This window comes from Melopsittacus undulatus, chromosome 9, assembly GCF_012275295.1.
Source record: "Melopsittacus undulatus isolate bMelUnd1 chromosome 9, bMelUnd1.mat.Z, whole genome shotgun sequence".
NCBI lineage: Eukaryota > Metazoa > Chordata > Aves > Psittaciformes > Psittaculidae > Melopsittacus > Melopsittacus undulatus.
The window spans coordinates 38,727,259-38,741,828 of NC_047535.1; the positions used below are offsets into that span (position 1 = coordinate 38,727,259).

The window sequence follows — 14,570 nt, forward strand, 5'->3', positions numbered from 1 at the left end:
ATGCCATCTGCATTTGGGGTTTAGCCCTGTTGTGAGATTGTAGGAAACTGAGGTGTTGAGATTTTTGCTCCCGCAGAGCTCCAGTTCTGTCCCACTCACTGGGCATGGACCGTGACTCAGAACACTTGACCATTTCCACATACAACTGGCATGATGTCTTACACAAGCGAGTCTGGGTAGTCTCACAGGAAATAGTGTGGGTTCTTCAACTTGACAGAGGCACCACACAGGTCCCAGTGCTTGTTAAAGCTTCACTGCAGGTAGCTCTTGCTCTGCTCTGCAGCTGCATCGAGACCTGCAGTGCTGTGCCTGGTGGACTTGCTGGCTTAGGCAGGACCACTGGCTTAGGCAGAGGACCTTCCATCCCAAAAAGCATTCTGCCTTGAAACAACAGTCCACGTGGACCTCAGCACTGCAGGGCAGTGCCTTGCTCCAGCTATCTGTAGAGCTGTACACCCTGCCTTTCCTCCTTAGCACTCAGTGTGAGAGTCTGGCACTGTTTCAGCTTCTGGCGATTGTTTGGTGAGGTGGAGCTGTGTTAAGAGATTTTTGGTGGTGCAAGTTTGTTCTCAGCTCTTGTTGGTATTTTGTTATCAGCTCCTGAATTCCTCCCACACCTCCTGTGTGTTCCACTTACATATGCAGAGGCTGTTCTCCTGTAGTTCCCCTAAAATGAAAATGTGAGTTTGTGTGACCTGCAAGCGTCACACAGGATCCTGAGTTCCTTGGCTGAGGGGTGCGTATCAGACAGGCAGTGTTTGTTGCCTGCTCAGATAATTGTTTCTGAAATGTGTGATGACTTCATCTTCCTCCCTGCTCGCCACAGATATCAAGAACCAGCTCCTTTCTGCCCAAATACTCCATCCAAGAAAAATGCCACAGGCCAGATCACGTCATTTGGCCAAGCAACAATGCTGCACCGTGCTCATGCACGAGCTCCACTGACAGCCTGGGGCAAGGGCTGGCCTGAAGCCGTGGTGCTGAACCTCTCCAGGTGTTTTTACAGCTCTCTGTGGTTGTACACCTTGTGTCTGGGTGTTTCTCCTCCAGTCAGATGTGGAGGCTCATCGCAGCTGTGAGAGGCAGCGTGTTTCCATGCTGATAGCATCTCTGCCCCACAGCAGCCATGGGGCTGCTGGGTTCTGCTGCTGCCACATTCCTCCCCTGGCTGCGAGTCTCTGATCCTGCCTGTACTTGCTGGGGTTGCTTTCTAGTTCCTCACACAGCAGGGCTTCCCAATGAGCAGGCTACAGGAGAAGTAGCTCATAGACAAGGAAGGCATCATCACTGCAGTATCCATATCCCAGGCATGTCCTGTAGGAAGTGGGGTTTCTGGAGAAGCAGCTCAGGCACCTCACTTCGGGTGAAGATCACCACACGCTCTTTGGGAAGAGCCTGGCTCTGTTGCTTCATCTGATGTCTTTCCAGCTGCCTGAACTGACTGGGACAGGAGTACAAGAGTGGTGCTTTCTTCTGGTGCTGGGATCTCACACCAGCCATCCTCCTGTCTGTCGTGTGGTTGTCAACAGTTATTCTGTCTCTGCTGTGTCTTTTGCCTTTCAATCAGGACAGGTTTTCCACAACTGTCAGATTCAGTATCTGCCTCGTGGATGCTGTAGCCATTGGTTATTGCATTCAGATCATAATTTCTGCTACCCAAAGCCCTCTGCTACTTGCAGCTGTGCTTGCTGGGCCTGTTACCTTGGGATGGGAGGTGTCAGCCCCATCTGCACGAGTGATTGATGGTGAAAAGTTCCATCAAGGGATGAGGATGTGCTGGTCTTTACATGCTACTTCTCAGCTTCTCTAGAGTGTAGGTTTTAGGGTGAACAACCAAATTTTGCCTCTCCTGTTATTCCTGTGGTAACCTTGGCCATGTTTGCCCGTGTGGACAGGCTCTCTGCCTACTTCTGCAAGCCTATGGTGGGCAGTAAAGACCACAGCACAGTGAGTTGGCTGATCTTGCTGTTGTGCTGCCCTGGGAGGTCTGCGGGGGCAAGAAGCACTAATGGGATTTCCCTTCCCACCCGGTCTGTCTCCAGGGTCTCTTAGGACAGCCTGATGTGCACCACAGGATGCAGCAGGAAGAGGCTGTGCCCAGAGGGCTGGGAGCCGGTGTTTAGGAGTTGGGCTGGGTTTGTCAGTCCCTCTCAGTCTGGAAATAAAGGAGTTGGTTCAAGACACAAGAGTGCCTGGCCCCAGGAGCCCAGTCCTGTGTGCTCCTGTGTGCTCCAGCACCCTCGTGGTCCATGCGTCTGCTGCGCAGTCTGTCCTGCAGACAGGCTTTGAAGAGGAGCCTGGGGTGTCTACAGATCCATGACTCCTTTGTGCTGCAGCTGTTCCCAGTCTGGAGGGAGAAGCAGCTAGGGAAGTGAAAGAAGAATAGTGAGGAAGAGCTGGAGAGGTTTGTTGGGTGAGCTGTGCAAGCAGGAGGGAGCTGGATGGCAGTGTGGGACGCTGTGTGCATGGCTTACTCCAGTCTGACTTTGGGGTGTGTATTGTTGGCCCCCAGATCAAATCTAAACACACTAATACCAAAAGCTGGAACTGAGACGAGACCTGGCTTGAAAGCCAGGCTCATGGGTCAGAGAAACAGAAGTGTTTGTTGTGCATCAAGCTGTCAAGATGGTAGCTTTGGAGCACCAGAGGTTTCTTGGGACCTTCACAGGGGGTTGCTGGCATGTAACTGGTAGTCACTGATGCCCCAGCCTGATTTCAGCTTGCCTTTAAAGGTCACCTATTACCATATCTTGGCTTCGGTTTTATCTGCCCCATCTCCTTACCTGTGGCTATCTTGGGATGCTGTGGCTGCAGAGCAGGAGAAACATGGTTGTGTGTGTGAAAAGCAGGAGGATCTTGTTTCTTTAGAGGTGCTGTAGGTCAGAAGAGGAGTTGAGAAGCTTTTGCTCCCTTTAACAGTTGTGGTAACTCCATTTAAGTCAAAAAGCTGAATAGAAGAGGGTCGCGCAGCAGGTATCCCTCTGTCCATTGCAAGGACGTCTGTCTGTGGTTATTGTCATGAATGTGCTGACTGTGTTTTCTATGTTTAACCAGGTTCCCAGGACTCCTAGGATGAGGCTTCTGTGAAGAACCAGTGGATCCCTGCCTGCGCTGCGGTGCCTGCAGATCCCTGTGGTCCCTTTCCGGCTGGAGCACTGCCAAGGCCGCCGGGAAGAATGACTGTTGGATGCCTCCTGCAGCCCCCTTTCCTGGGGAGGACTTGGCTCCCTGTGCTGCTGCTGGCGGCCTCTGCTCACTGCCACTGGCCCAGCGAGCCTGCAGAAGTGGTTCGGGACTGGGAAAACCAGCTGGAGGCCTCCATGCACTCCGTGCTCTCGGACCTGCGGGAGACTGTGCCGGCGGTGGTGGGCATACCAGACAGCTCTGCCGTGGTGGGACGCTTCTTCAGAGTCTCCATTCCCACAGACTTAATTGCTTCCAATGGAGAAATTGTCCAGGTGAGAAATCCCATTCCATGAGGCTTGTTTTCAGTTACATTCTTGCGGGAGTCGAGCTGATCACCCCACTGGGTCATGAGGGTTGCAGTGAAGCAGCCTTAAGGTTTTGTAGGACTATGGGAGAAGGATTTAAACCCTTCACCTCACCGCAAAGTTCCTTTCCTCTATAATGAGGAGATTTCTCAGGGATGACTGATCAGTTTGTTGGCTGTATTTAAACTGTGAGACAACTCTGCCCCTGGAACGATGGGCACATTCATAAGGAGATGTTGCCTCAGGATCTAGGGAGCCACACAATTGCTGGGACTGCAGCTCTGAGGCTCAGGGAGTTTGCTTTGCTGTGGTAACAAAACACTGCTAGACAAATAGACCTTGTTCTGCCAGCGGGGCTCTGGGCTGCCTTTGACACAGTCTCTCCTGACCTCGTCCCTAAGTCCTCTTGGGAAAAACAGGAGCTGTTCTCTGTATCTGACATACCCTTGTACTGCTGGCACTGCAGACACTTAAAAACTGCGGTTGGGAATCAGTCCTAAGGGCAAGAAAGTGTTGGAATAGCCCAGAGGGTAGGCACTGCTGAACACATTACTTATCTTCAGTCCTTTCTTGGGAAGGTGCTGAGAAGACAACTTCTCAGCATCTGCTTGCTTGGATCATGTGGTGTTCAGAAAATTCTGGGTTAAAAAAAAATAAAATACTACATTTCAATCTCGCGATTTTTTTTATTTTTTCCAAAGAGCAAAACCGAAAAACAGTTTTAAAAATCCATTTTTAGAAAACATTGTAAGAAGGCAGAGTTCTGGTGTGTCTGAGGAGATCAGAGGGAGATGAGGAGCAAGTCAGGAGGGAGCCTGCGATCTCAGCTTCTCCATGAAGCCGGGTTTGTTTTAGCTCTGTGGACCGTCACGCAGTTCCCAATCCAGCTACGTGATCCTGCTGGCTCCAGCGAGGGAGCCGGGGCCGCGATGTGCCAGTGGTAGGCAGATGAATTTGAGGAATGCATCTGCTGTTGGCAGGCAGGCAGATGGGGAGGAGGAACGTGGTGGGTGAGCCCCTGGCTCGTGGGTTGGAGCAGGGAATGGGCCAGTTCTACAGCAAAGACTGTGACATTTATTGACTGCAGCCAAGGAGGCGCGGGTGGGGGGCAGTGGTGCCTGCCCTGCATGGACACCGCCTGTGCTCTGAGCATGGGGCACCACTATAGCACTGGGCTGCAAGAGTGCAGTGCTACAGACAGGTGCAGTCACCCAGGATCTTGTGTTACAGAAATGGTAACTGGTTTGGGATTTTGCATCAGAGTGGCTTGTCCTGGTGTTGTCTAATAGCTACTTTGATGGCAAGAATAATGTCCAGTGTTTGTATAACACCGCAGCTTCCTCTTATCCCCTTTTCTGGCACAAAAGTCATCTTTGATAGCTCCAATAGTTGCAGGAAAATCCTGATAGATGATTTCCACCCCACCTTATTGCTTTGAACAATCCCTCTGCCACTGGTGTTGAGGCGTGTTTGCTAACACCAGCAGATGCCTGGAGAGCCTCAAATGGACTGGGTTGGAGCAGGACCCAACAGTTGCTGGATGTGCATAGCTCAGCAAACACTGGGAGTGATTTTCATGCTTGTCCATGGGCTTGACCAAGTGTGTGTTGCATCTGTTCACCTTGAAATTGATTTTAAAAGAGCAGCAGGTTCTATGGCACTGTAAGCAGCCTTAGATGGTATATCTGGAAGGTCTCTTCCTTGCAGGGGATGCGTGTTGGCTGCTGAGCACAGCTGACCTTTGTTATGGGGATTTGATTCCTGGCTAGCAAGAACTGCGTAGGCAATTCTGGGTGCTGGGGTGCATTTTTGTTTCACTGGAAAGTTCCAGGACAAATGGCTCTGGTCTTTTTCTCAGGCTGCCCTGCGTTTCTCAGCTGGAGCAGTAAAAGCTTAATACTTCTGGATCTTGCTAATTGACTCTTTATTCTAAAGAGAAAGAATAAGGGCTGTGCCCTTTGAGATAAAATAGCAGGTCAGAGTTCACAGTATGATGTGGTTGCCTACACTTAGTCCCCTTAAATATCAGAGAAATAGGCTATAATTTCATTAATTCTTTTTTTAAAGCTGATGTCCCCAAACTCTCATCTGGAGCCCGAACAAGGTGTGATGGTTTCCTTTGCAGAGAGTTCCCACTGATTATTTCTAGGCTGGGTTTGTATTGCCGTGGAGATCACCTTGAAGCTGCTTCCCAGATCCTTCCCATGCTTGGTAGCAGATTCCAGCCGGCTGTAGACAAAATACTTTTCTCTGCAGCCTTGGCTGTGGGATGGAAACAACGCCAGGCATCTGGAGGAGTGCCTCACAGGCATGCACTCCTGCAGGCACAGGAGGGCTCTGTGTGAACCAGGTATGTGCTCCTGGGAGCAGTGCTGCTGGAGGACAGGTGAGGTCTCAGGGCTGAGTACAGAACCAAGTCTATTCTAGCACGCAAAGGCAGACACACAGAGAAGTTAAAAACTACCTTGAGTCTTAATTTCAGAGTCTCATATCCATGTTGCTCAGAGCCGGCTGCTAGCACAGCTTTGTGGCCATTGTAACTTACTGGCCATTAGTAATCCTCTTCCCGTGTGCCTTGTCTTCCCAGATGAGTCCTCTCTCAGGACTCAGTGGGTCCTTTGAAGGTTGGCTGCAGCTTGCAGGTATTTCAGCTGTTGAATTTGATGGCAGTTCAGTCCAGATGCTCTCTAGCTTCCTCACTACAGCAAGGCTTCTCACTACAGGACTGCTCTTCTGGTGTCTGAAGGTATCTTGGAAATGAAACTCTTTGCTGTGCCTTCCCAAAAGGGTTAACAGCAGCATCTGACACCAAAACCGTGGCATTTTACAAGAGTTGGGTTAAAACATCCAATCTCCACATGTGGTACAACCCCTTCACCATGCAGGCAGGTCGTACAAGGGTGTGCATGTCCCCACTAGCTCCTAGTTATCCTGGGAGCAGCATAACCATGGCCATTGGTGCTGGCACTCTCACCACAATCAGTCATCACTGGCCTGGCAATCTGTTTTCCCTATTTCCACTGAAAGCTGCATGGAGTCTGACCTGTTACCTCTCAGCTGTGTCCTGTTGTTGAAGAACATCATGCTCAGGCCAAAGACCAGGTGGATTTCCTGTTCCTGCCACTTCCATTTGAAGCTGCTCCAGAATTTGTCTGTTCTGATTTAAAAATGCAGCTTCTAGCCTAAATTTAGAGATGGCTAGAAATATTTATATGTGCTGCCCTTTAGCTTAAATCAGTTCTACCTTCATAATATTTACTTCCTTTTTGTATTTACAAGGGACAGGCATATTCCTCTGTGTTGATTTTATTAGGTAAAGCAAGCCAGCCCCTTCAGCCTTTTTCATAAAATAAGCTTTATTTTCCTCTCCTCATCTTTGCAGATGTCTTCTGCACCTCTTCCAGCTTGAGTTTATTTTTCTTATGTTTGTATGACCACAGCTATGCAAAATACTCCAGATGAAAGTTTACCAGAGCCTCCTGTAAAGGCATCAAAACTTCCTTTCCTCTTCTATAAATAACCTTGTTTGATACATCCTACAATCGTTTGCTTTTCCATGGCTGCCTTGCTTTGCTCAGACATCTTGCCATCAGCTGAAATAGCCGGGTCTGTAGTTTCTGCTTCCAGTTGTTGAGGTCCCAGAAGTGGACATTAGGCAAGGTATGTGTGATGGTTGATTTTTACAGTGCTGCCCATGGTCTCCATGAGGTCTGCTAGTCCTGTCTCAGAGGTTGTCCCATTTTATTTGTATGATAACCTAACCTATTGCTGTCCAGGTGAGGACAGTGGCACTAGCACTGATAGCACCTCTGTCAGCATTTGTGATGGTGGCTTTGCAGTAAATGTGGCCCTCTCCTCATCCCATCAGTGATGGACGCTGCCACACACTGGGAAAGCTGACACTGGCCTTGATCTATGAAAGACAAAACACACAAAGGAAGGCATTTATGTAGTGTCTACCTTCATCCTGCAGGATGCTTACCTGACTTGGTGTGCAAACTGCCATAGAAAGCATCTGGTGTCTCCAAGCCTGTGAGAAAAGCTTTCTGACTCTGAGCCATGGGCTATAGAGGCTGTGATGGTGTTTCTCTGAGCTGGGTGCAATGAATGGAATAAATCTGGGCTTCAAATGCCACTCCAGAAGCACCAGGCACTGCACTTGGGTCTCAGTGTTAAATACAGTCACAAAGTGGCATTGCTGTGGCAATTCCTGCTTCTTTCCCTTAGGATGCACAGATAAATCCAGTTCCCTCTAATAAATATGAGTGTACCCACAAGATACTTGAGCCCTTGCGCAATCCAACGTCCTAAGTGCAAGTGCCCAGGGTTCATAAAGACAAGCAATTTGGCTTCTATTTAAAGGTGGGTCTAAAAGTATGCTGGAAGGAAAGAAACTCCTGGTACATAGTGCTTCCCAAAGCACATCCCTGAGCAGGAGATGATGTGCTGTGTCCTTCCTTTAAGCTAATGTAAAGCTGCTGACCTGCCTTCATCGTGGTAGTGTTGAGTATGGATGGATCCCATGGGGTAGATCTGCTATGGGTTTGTTAACTGATGCTAAGGAGGAGTTCTCAGGTGAGCACAGCTAAGTCTTGGCTCCTGGTGTTTGGGTTTGAAGTACATGGTCTCAGCAGGGCTTTGTTGGGAAGACACATAAAACACAGTGGGGGCCCCTAGAAGCTGCTGTTTTATGCAAACATAGCTGGTGGAAAAGTGATTAGAAAGACTGTACCAACTCACGTAGCTGATTTACACAGTGCAGCTATGCAATGGGCTTGTGGGCTTGTCAGAGCACTGGGTATTAATCTGGGCAAAAAGATTATTGCTTTCATTGAATATTAGCATTATTTATGTTGGAAAAGACCTTTAAGACCAAGTCCAGCCATTAACCCAGCACTGCCAGTTTAGTCCATCACTAAACTTTCTAAGCGGGAGCTGGATTTTCCAGTGATTGCTCTATTTGCTGTCTGTTGAAGTGGCTTTTATTGAACAGCTTTACTCTTATCAGACTTCAGGGACCTTGTTTTATGAACAGGATCTGCAGGGATTGAGTTGCAGGAGTCCTGACATGGAGTACCTGCTGTTAGGGCTGTGCTGCACGCCTCAGCCTTGCTCTGACCCCAAGGCAAAGGGCTGGATGCTGGCAACAAGCCTGCAGTGCCAAGACACACTCGGTTTCAGGGAAGGAAAGCCACAAAATACCGACTTTTATTTCTTCTTGCAATGATCCTTATTTCAAAGAGTTTGCACTGAATGTGAATTTTATGAAAGAGGTATTTGTCAAAAGAGGAAGACAAGCACAGAGTGCTCCTCAGGGGCTGTGGGATGACAAGATAAGTTGGGTATCTTAAAAAGCTCTCTATGTCAAAGCATTTGAACTTCACCTCGTCCCTGGGGTCCCCAGTTTTCTTGGATTAATCAGGTGCAGCAACAGGCACTATTTACAGGGGAGTGCGTAGGGATAAATGGCAGCGTCTGGAACAGGTCCAGGCAAAGGATGACTGGGGCAGGGCTCTGCTTGGCTGCAATCTTGGTGATAAGATGAGCTGATAAGATTTCTGATGGGGGCCGAGGGGGCCGCTTATCTTTTTCCTGCAGCGAGGCCAAGTCAGGGAATTTGGCATTTTCAGCGCTTAGTAACAAGCTCTGAGTTTGGAGGAGTGGAAAATGTGACTCAATCTAATTATAAACCAGCTTTTCAGAGAGGCTGGGAAGTTCCTTGTTTTGTCCTGCTCTCACAGGTTGTTGCTCTGAGCATCCAGGGAGGCTGCGGAATGCAGCGGTAAGGAGAATCCTACAAAGGAGCAGACGTGAGATGGTGGGATCCGGTTCGTCTTTCCTTGCCACGCTCTCGAGTGCCAGCTTCCCAGCAATCTGCTGATGGCAGGAATAAATTGGGCTGGTTAGCTGTGCAGCAGCACTAAACCCCCAGCACTTGGCATCGCTGCCCTGTGGTATTTTTGCTTCCCCTTGGCCTTTCACTTATAAAAAGTCACGCTGAAAGAAGAGCCCGGCTGAACTTTTGGTTTAAGCTGTTGAAGGCTTTTCCTGCCCCTTGAACAAGGGAGAAAGCGGGATGTGGGCAGCCCATGCTGACCCCAGCCCCAGCGCAGGCGGGCTGCGCCTTCCCGCTCCAACAATAAGGCTAAACAAGTCCTTCCAAGCTGCTTGCATGAACCCATGAAAGGAGGATTTCTTGGGACACTCAATGTTTTGTAGTGACCTCCCAGTGAAACAGCTGTTGTGTTCCCTTGCCCAGGCAGTGTGGGACGCTGAATAGTGTCCTTATAGCAAACACAGAGGCGCATCTGGAAAAGAAGCCGTCATGGTAGGAGTATGCAGGGATGGCATGGGCTGGGCATAGCTGCTCAGCCTGCCTCGTCGTGGAGCCATTTTACTGATCGTGAGGAAGTTATTGAGACCAAGTACTGCTTTTGGGGCAGGCAGGCACAGCCCTGGGCTTGCATCTGCAAAGGAAAAGGGATGCTTTCCATGCATCATTTGTCCAGTTAATGGCTGGGAAATGCAGATTAGCAGCAGACACATGAACACCTCTTTCAGACTTTCAGGAGTGTGTAAAAGTAGAGCAGCTGCTTTGCCACCTGGTCCTTCAGGGACTGGAGTTTGAACTTGAAGTTGAGGGCCAGGACCTGTGATCCAGCCTCTGCAGCCTTATCCTCCCTTAGCTCAGTTTTCGAAGCTGGAAGGTTTGAGTTTTCTGAGGCAGCACTTCAGTGCATGGAGATGTGCAGGAAGAGTTTGCAGGGACCAGCTGAAGCGTGCAGTTAGTTTAACTGTCCTGACCTACCCTGTGCTTAAAGGAAGCACCAGTTACCGGCTGTTCCCATATAGCTTTCAGTCTCTCAACAGAGGTGGTGAGCTCCTGCTGGTAATGAAGACTGGGGCCACCAAGGCTGACGTACTTCTAGAAGCCAGTGAAGTCTCTGGGCTGGTTTTAGACTTTCCAGGGCAGATGCATGGCATGAAATGTCCTGGAGCAGGTTGGTTTTGTCTGCGAGTTCCTGCACCTTTTGCCCAAAGCTCACAGGGGCCCCGAACACCATCTGCTGAGGATACCCCAAAGCTCTGGCAGATACCGCAGTCCCCGCTGGTGGGAAGTCCATGTGCTGCTATTCCTCCCTGCTCTTTGTGACAAGTAAATGTAACTTCCCTTTCTTCAGGCTGAGCTTTCCCATAGCAGGCCACTGTGCAGTGACACTGTAGCAGTGCCCTGGGAGCAGAAGACTCCAAAGGGTGTCCATCCGCTTTTCACCACTGTTTTCTGCACCTTGTGTTTCTGGGCAGGACCACTCTGATGTCCTAGTGGTCCTATACATGCAGTTCTGATGTATCTGAGGAAAGAAGGCATGTAAGATTAGAGGCTCCTTCTCACGTCATCATCTGGTTGCATACAGACAAGCTCCTGCCAGGGCTGTTCCTTGGGGCTAAAGCTGTTGTGCTCTGATGGCTGTCCAGCTCCTGCCTCTAGCCATTGTGTTCCTTGACCGTGTGCAGCAGCCTCTGCTGCAGGACTTGCCTGGGGCAGTGGTGTGTGGATAGCGTGGCCTAATGCACACCCCACACCTGATGGACCCATGGGCAGAGCCTGCCTCCCAAAATGTGCCCATCCTCTGACTCGGAGCCTGCAGGTTGTGTGTTCTCATTGCTTCTCTTAGCTCCAGGTTGGCTGTGCCAGCACCACAGATCAGTGCAGCACCTGCAGTTCCAGCAGCACTGGAGGGGGATCTGAAACCTGCCTGTCTGGGGTATCTGATTTGGGGCTGAGACCTCCTGTTGCTTCTGCTGACAAAACTGCCTGGTGCTACTGCATTAGCCAGGGGATTAAGATGAAGTTGGGGTTTAGGCAAACAGCTTAGGTTTGACTCTTTCTCTGCAGTTATATTTGCATTTGAATCACATTTGAATTTCCATTTTCTTTTCCCTGCCTGCTGGTTAATTGCTTGCAGAAGCCTGAGTGCTGCAGACTTGGTTTAACACTGGTTAGGTCAGTCAACTTGAGCACAGCTCAGCCTGCCTTCTGTTCAGGTGGAGAGAGGGCTATTGTTCATCACTGGCTGTGTGTGTTAGGGTAATGCTGAAGGAGAGCCTGTTGTACAGTAAATTGTCATCAGTAACTATGCTCCAGATGAAATCCCTGGCATGGGTCTGTCACAGCAGCAGCTGGACACAAGCAGGGGGAGGTCTGGCAGAGCTGTAGGAGTGTTCACACTCACCCCTGCCCAAGAGCACTCGGGGTTTTTAGGACTGATATAAAGGGTGCAGAAAGGAGCAGAGTCCCTGGCTGCTGCTGCCGCCTGGGGAAGGTCTGACAGCACACACTGGGGAGATCCCATCTGATGCCTCCAGGACTGGGAGGTGTTCATAGTGGTGTGCCAAAGGGAGACCTGTGGCAGGATCCTATGGTACCTGTCTCCTGGCAAAGGACTTGTTGCCTCCTTTTTGAAGGATTCATTGGGAGGAGGAGGACTAAATACCTGGAGGATTTAGAGGGCACCGTTGTAGGCAAGAATGTGGATTTTTGCCTGGATTCCTTTGGAGGCGGTGGTTTAGCTCACTGCTCCTTTGCTTATCTTTGTCTTGTTGGCTATAGGGCTTTAAGATCTAAGTGTCAAAACCCCAAATCAAACTGAGCTATCTTCTTTTGCGAGCTGACTGCTCTTAGCTGGCCTAAACATGGCCTGTTATTTTTATCTGAAAGGACTTCATGAGCACGGTCTTCAGAACCAGCAAGGCCACTGTCTGGATATCAAATCCCAAACACAGGTTATTATTTAAATGCTCTTCCATACACTGCCAGGTTTGTGTAATCTTTAACCTATGAGCATTTATTTACAGTTATCTCAAATAATGGGAAAACAAAGACAGCCTTTTTTCCCTCTTGAGCAACGGAAGAGTTATTTTGAAACCTTGTGGGAAATGGCAGAGCTTAAGGCTCCTATTTATTGCATGCATAGAAAACAAGGAAACTTTTAACGTGAAAACTAGAGATCCCAAATCATTAACTACATGTAGCCTTAACAAACACCCTTTGAAGCTGTATTTGAAGGAAACATTGGTAGAACAGAGTCCACAGTTCACTGTATCATGATCACAGCAGCAACTGTGGCCAGGACAGTCCTACACCAACGGCTCCTGATTAGCCTTCATTTAGGAACAAGTATTTTTATTCAAGCCTGATAACCACTTTAATTATCTACTCTAATCTTGCTGGTCTCTTCCTTTTCATGTGATGGATTCACTGCCAGGGCAGTAGTTGTGTTTAAAGCAGAGCCATGGTATCAGACTTGTTGCCTTCCCAAAGATGCCCCAGGCACAGGCATCCTCATGGATTTCATAAACGTAATACACATAAATGTGTTAAAATCACCTCTTGCAGAACCCTTAGAAAAAGTCCACATCTCCTCACAGGTTGAATGCAGCTGAACTAGCTCAGCTCTTTTCAAATCAAGTTTAAGTGGGTTTAGAAATGTTTTGCAACCGTTGCATCCCTGCTAGAACAAGTTGTCCCAGTAGGTGATGATTGCCTGGCCTGTTTTTGTTTTTCAGGAGAGCCTAGTTTTCAGTGTGAATCTGTCTCGCTGCAGTTTCATTCTCTAGCATGGGCCCTTAAGAACATGAGCTCATGTGTGAGCTGTAGGTTAAAAACGGGTTTCCATGCAGAAATACTCAGAGTGGCCTGTGCCGCTCTCACTGTCCATTCTGCACAGGGGTCAGCCACCTTTCCTAAGTGAGTTTGGTTATCAAGCATGGGAGCACATGTGGTTGAAGGGAGATGCACATTGTGACATGGGATTAGGTATGGTAATGCTTATTGTGCCTCTCTTCAAGTCACAGGCTGTGCCTGGGGAGGACAGAGCAGCAGCAAATCCCAACTCCCAGGAAAGCTCTGGAGGATCACTGTGGAGTGTGTGATCCTGTCATTAAGGGCTTTTGCAGGGTGCATGGAAAGGAAAGATTTGTTCCAAATGTAGCCTGAAATTGCACATTTAATGTGCATTTAACCACTCACTATTAACATTTTTATCCTTCTTGATTGTGTGAGTCTCCATAATGCTGGGGCTTTGTCCTGGCTTCTTAAAGTTCTGTTCCTGTTGTGAGCCCAGCCCTGACCTTCCTCCTCCCCATACGGCAGGTCAGTGGCTAATTGAGGGGATAAGGAGTGGCACCATCCAGATGCTGCTGCTGTAAATGCTGGGTTCCACTGGGCACTGTCCTGGCAGCTCAGTTTTTAAAGGGTGTGATGGAATTACCCTGTTTTAAAGGAACACAAGCACAACTCAGCCCTTCTGGCTGGGTAGGAGCTGCCCCTGCCTTTGTTCTCTCTTGGCAGAAGAGATGCCAAGGAAGGACAATGTGGTCCTTTGTTGGAGGAGGCCTGGAGGGAGGCCTGGCTCTATGGGCCGGTCTCAGGTGAAGGGCTGGGATAAAAGCAGCTCCTGTCATTGCGGTGGTGGGTGTGTGCGTGCAGCAGCAGCCCTGCCAAAACCTGCTGCTGGCTGCCAGACACAGGGTGAACAGCAAGGCTGAGTGGAAGCACTGTCACATCTCAGAACCTTGGTTCAGGTGGGCTACACTGGGGTATGGGGGTATAGGTCCCATGGGGTGGCTTCTTCCAGCTGATGTAAGCAAGAATCTCAGTTTCCTGCTCTCAGATGTTGCTGTTGAGGAGTTAACCAAAAGCTGTGCTAATAGCTTTAAACTCTGCTCTATAAACTGTACTCAGCATGTGTCTCATGATGTGCTCTGCAGCTTGTCCAGGCTGGCTGAACACGGGGCTGATCCTCTGCAGAGGCAAGGAATGCGGGTGGTGCCTGTGTGATCATGGCCGAAACCCACTGCGGCTCTTGCACAAAAGCTTTTCCATGCTCCTCTTCCCAAAACGCTTTTGGGTCCTATGTTACTCTTGCAAAGCCACACGTCCAGGCCCTTCAGTGTGCTGAAACCCACAACGGGTGCCCTGTGAGCCCCACTGGCCTCCCTGCATTGTGCTGCCTGCACTGGGCATGTGGGAGACGTGTCCAGGATTCATAGTCTGCCCAGCCCTGCAGCAATGGGCAT

At 49.4% G+C, this 14,570-nt stretch overlaps 1 protein-coding gene across 3 annotated transcripts in view; it reads left to right on the plus strand.

The window, feature by feature from the left end:
• DAG1 (dystroglycan 1) overlaps positions 1–14,570 on the plus strand; it is a 52,700-nt gene that overhangs the window by 32,868 nt on the left and 5,262 nt on the right. For all 3 annotated transcript variants that reach the window (XM_034066204.1, XM_031042335.2, XM_005141571.3), the window contains exon 2: positions 3,055–3,458. In XM_034066204.1, coding sequence (XP_033922095.1) covers positions 3,177–3,458 — 282 coding nt within the window. In that variant the 5' untranslated portion in view covers positions 3,055–3,176. The remainder of the gene's footprint in view (positions 1–3,054; positions 3,459–14,570) is intronic.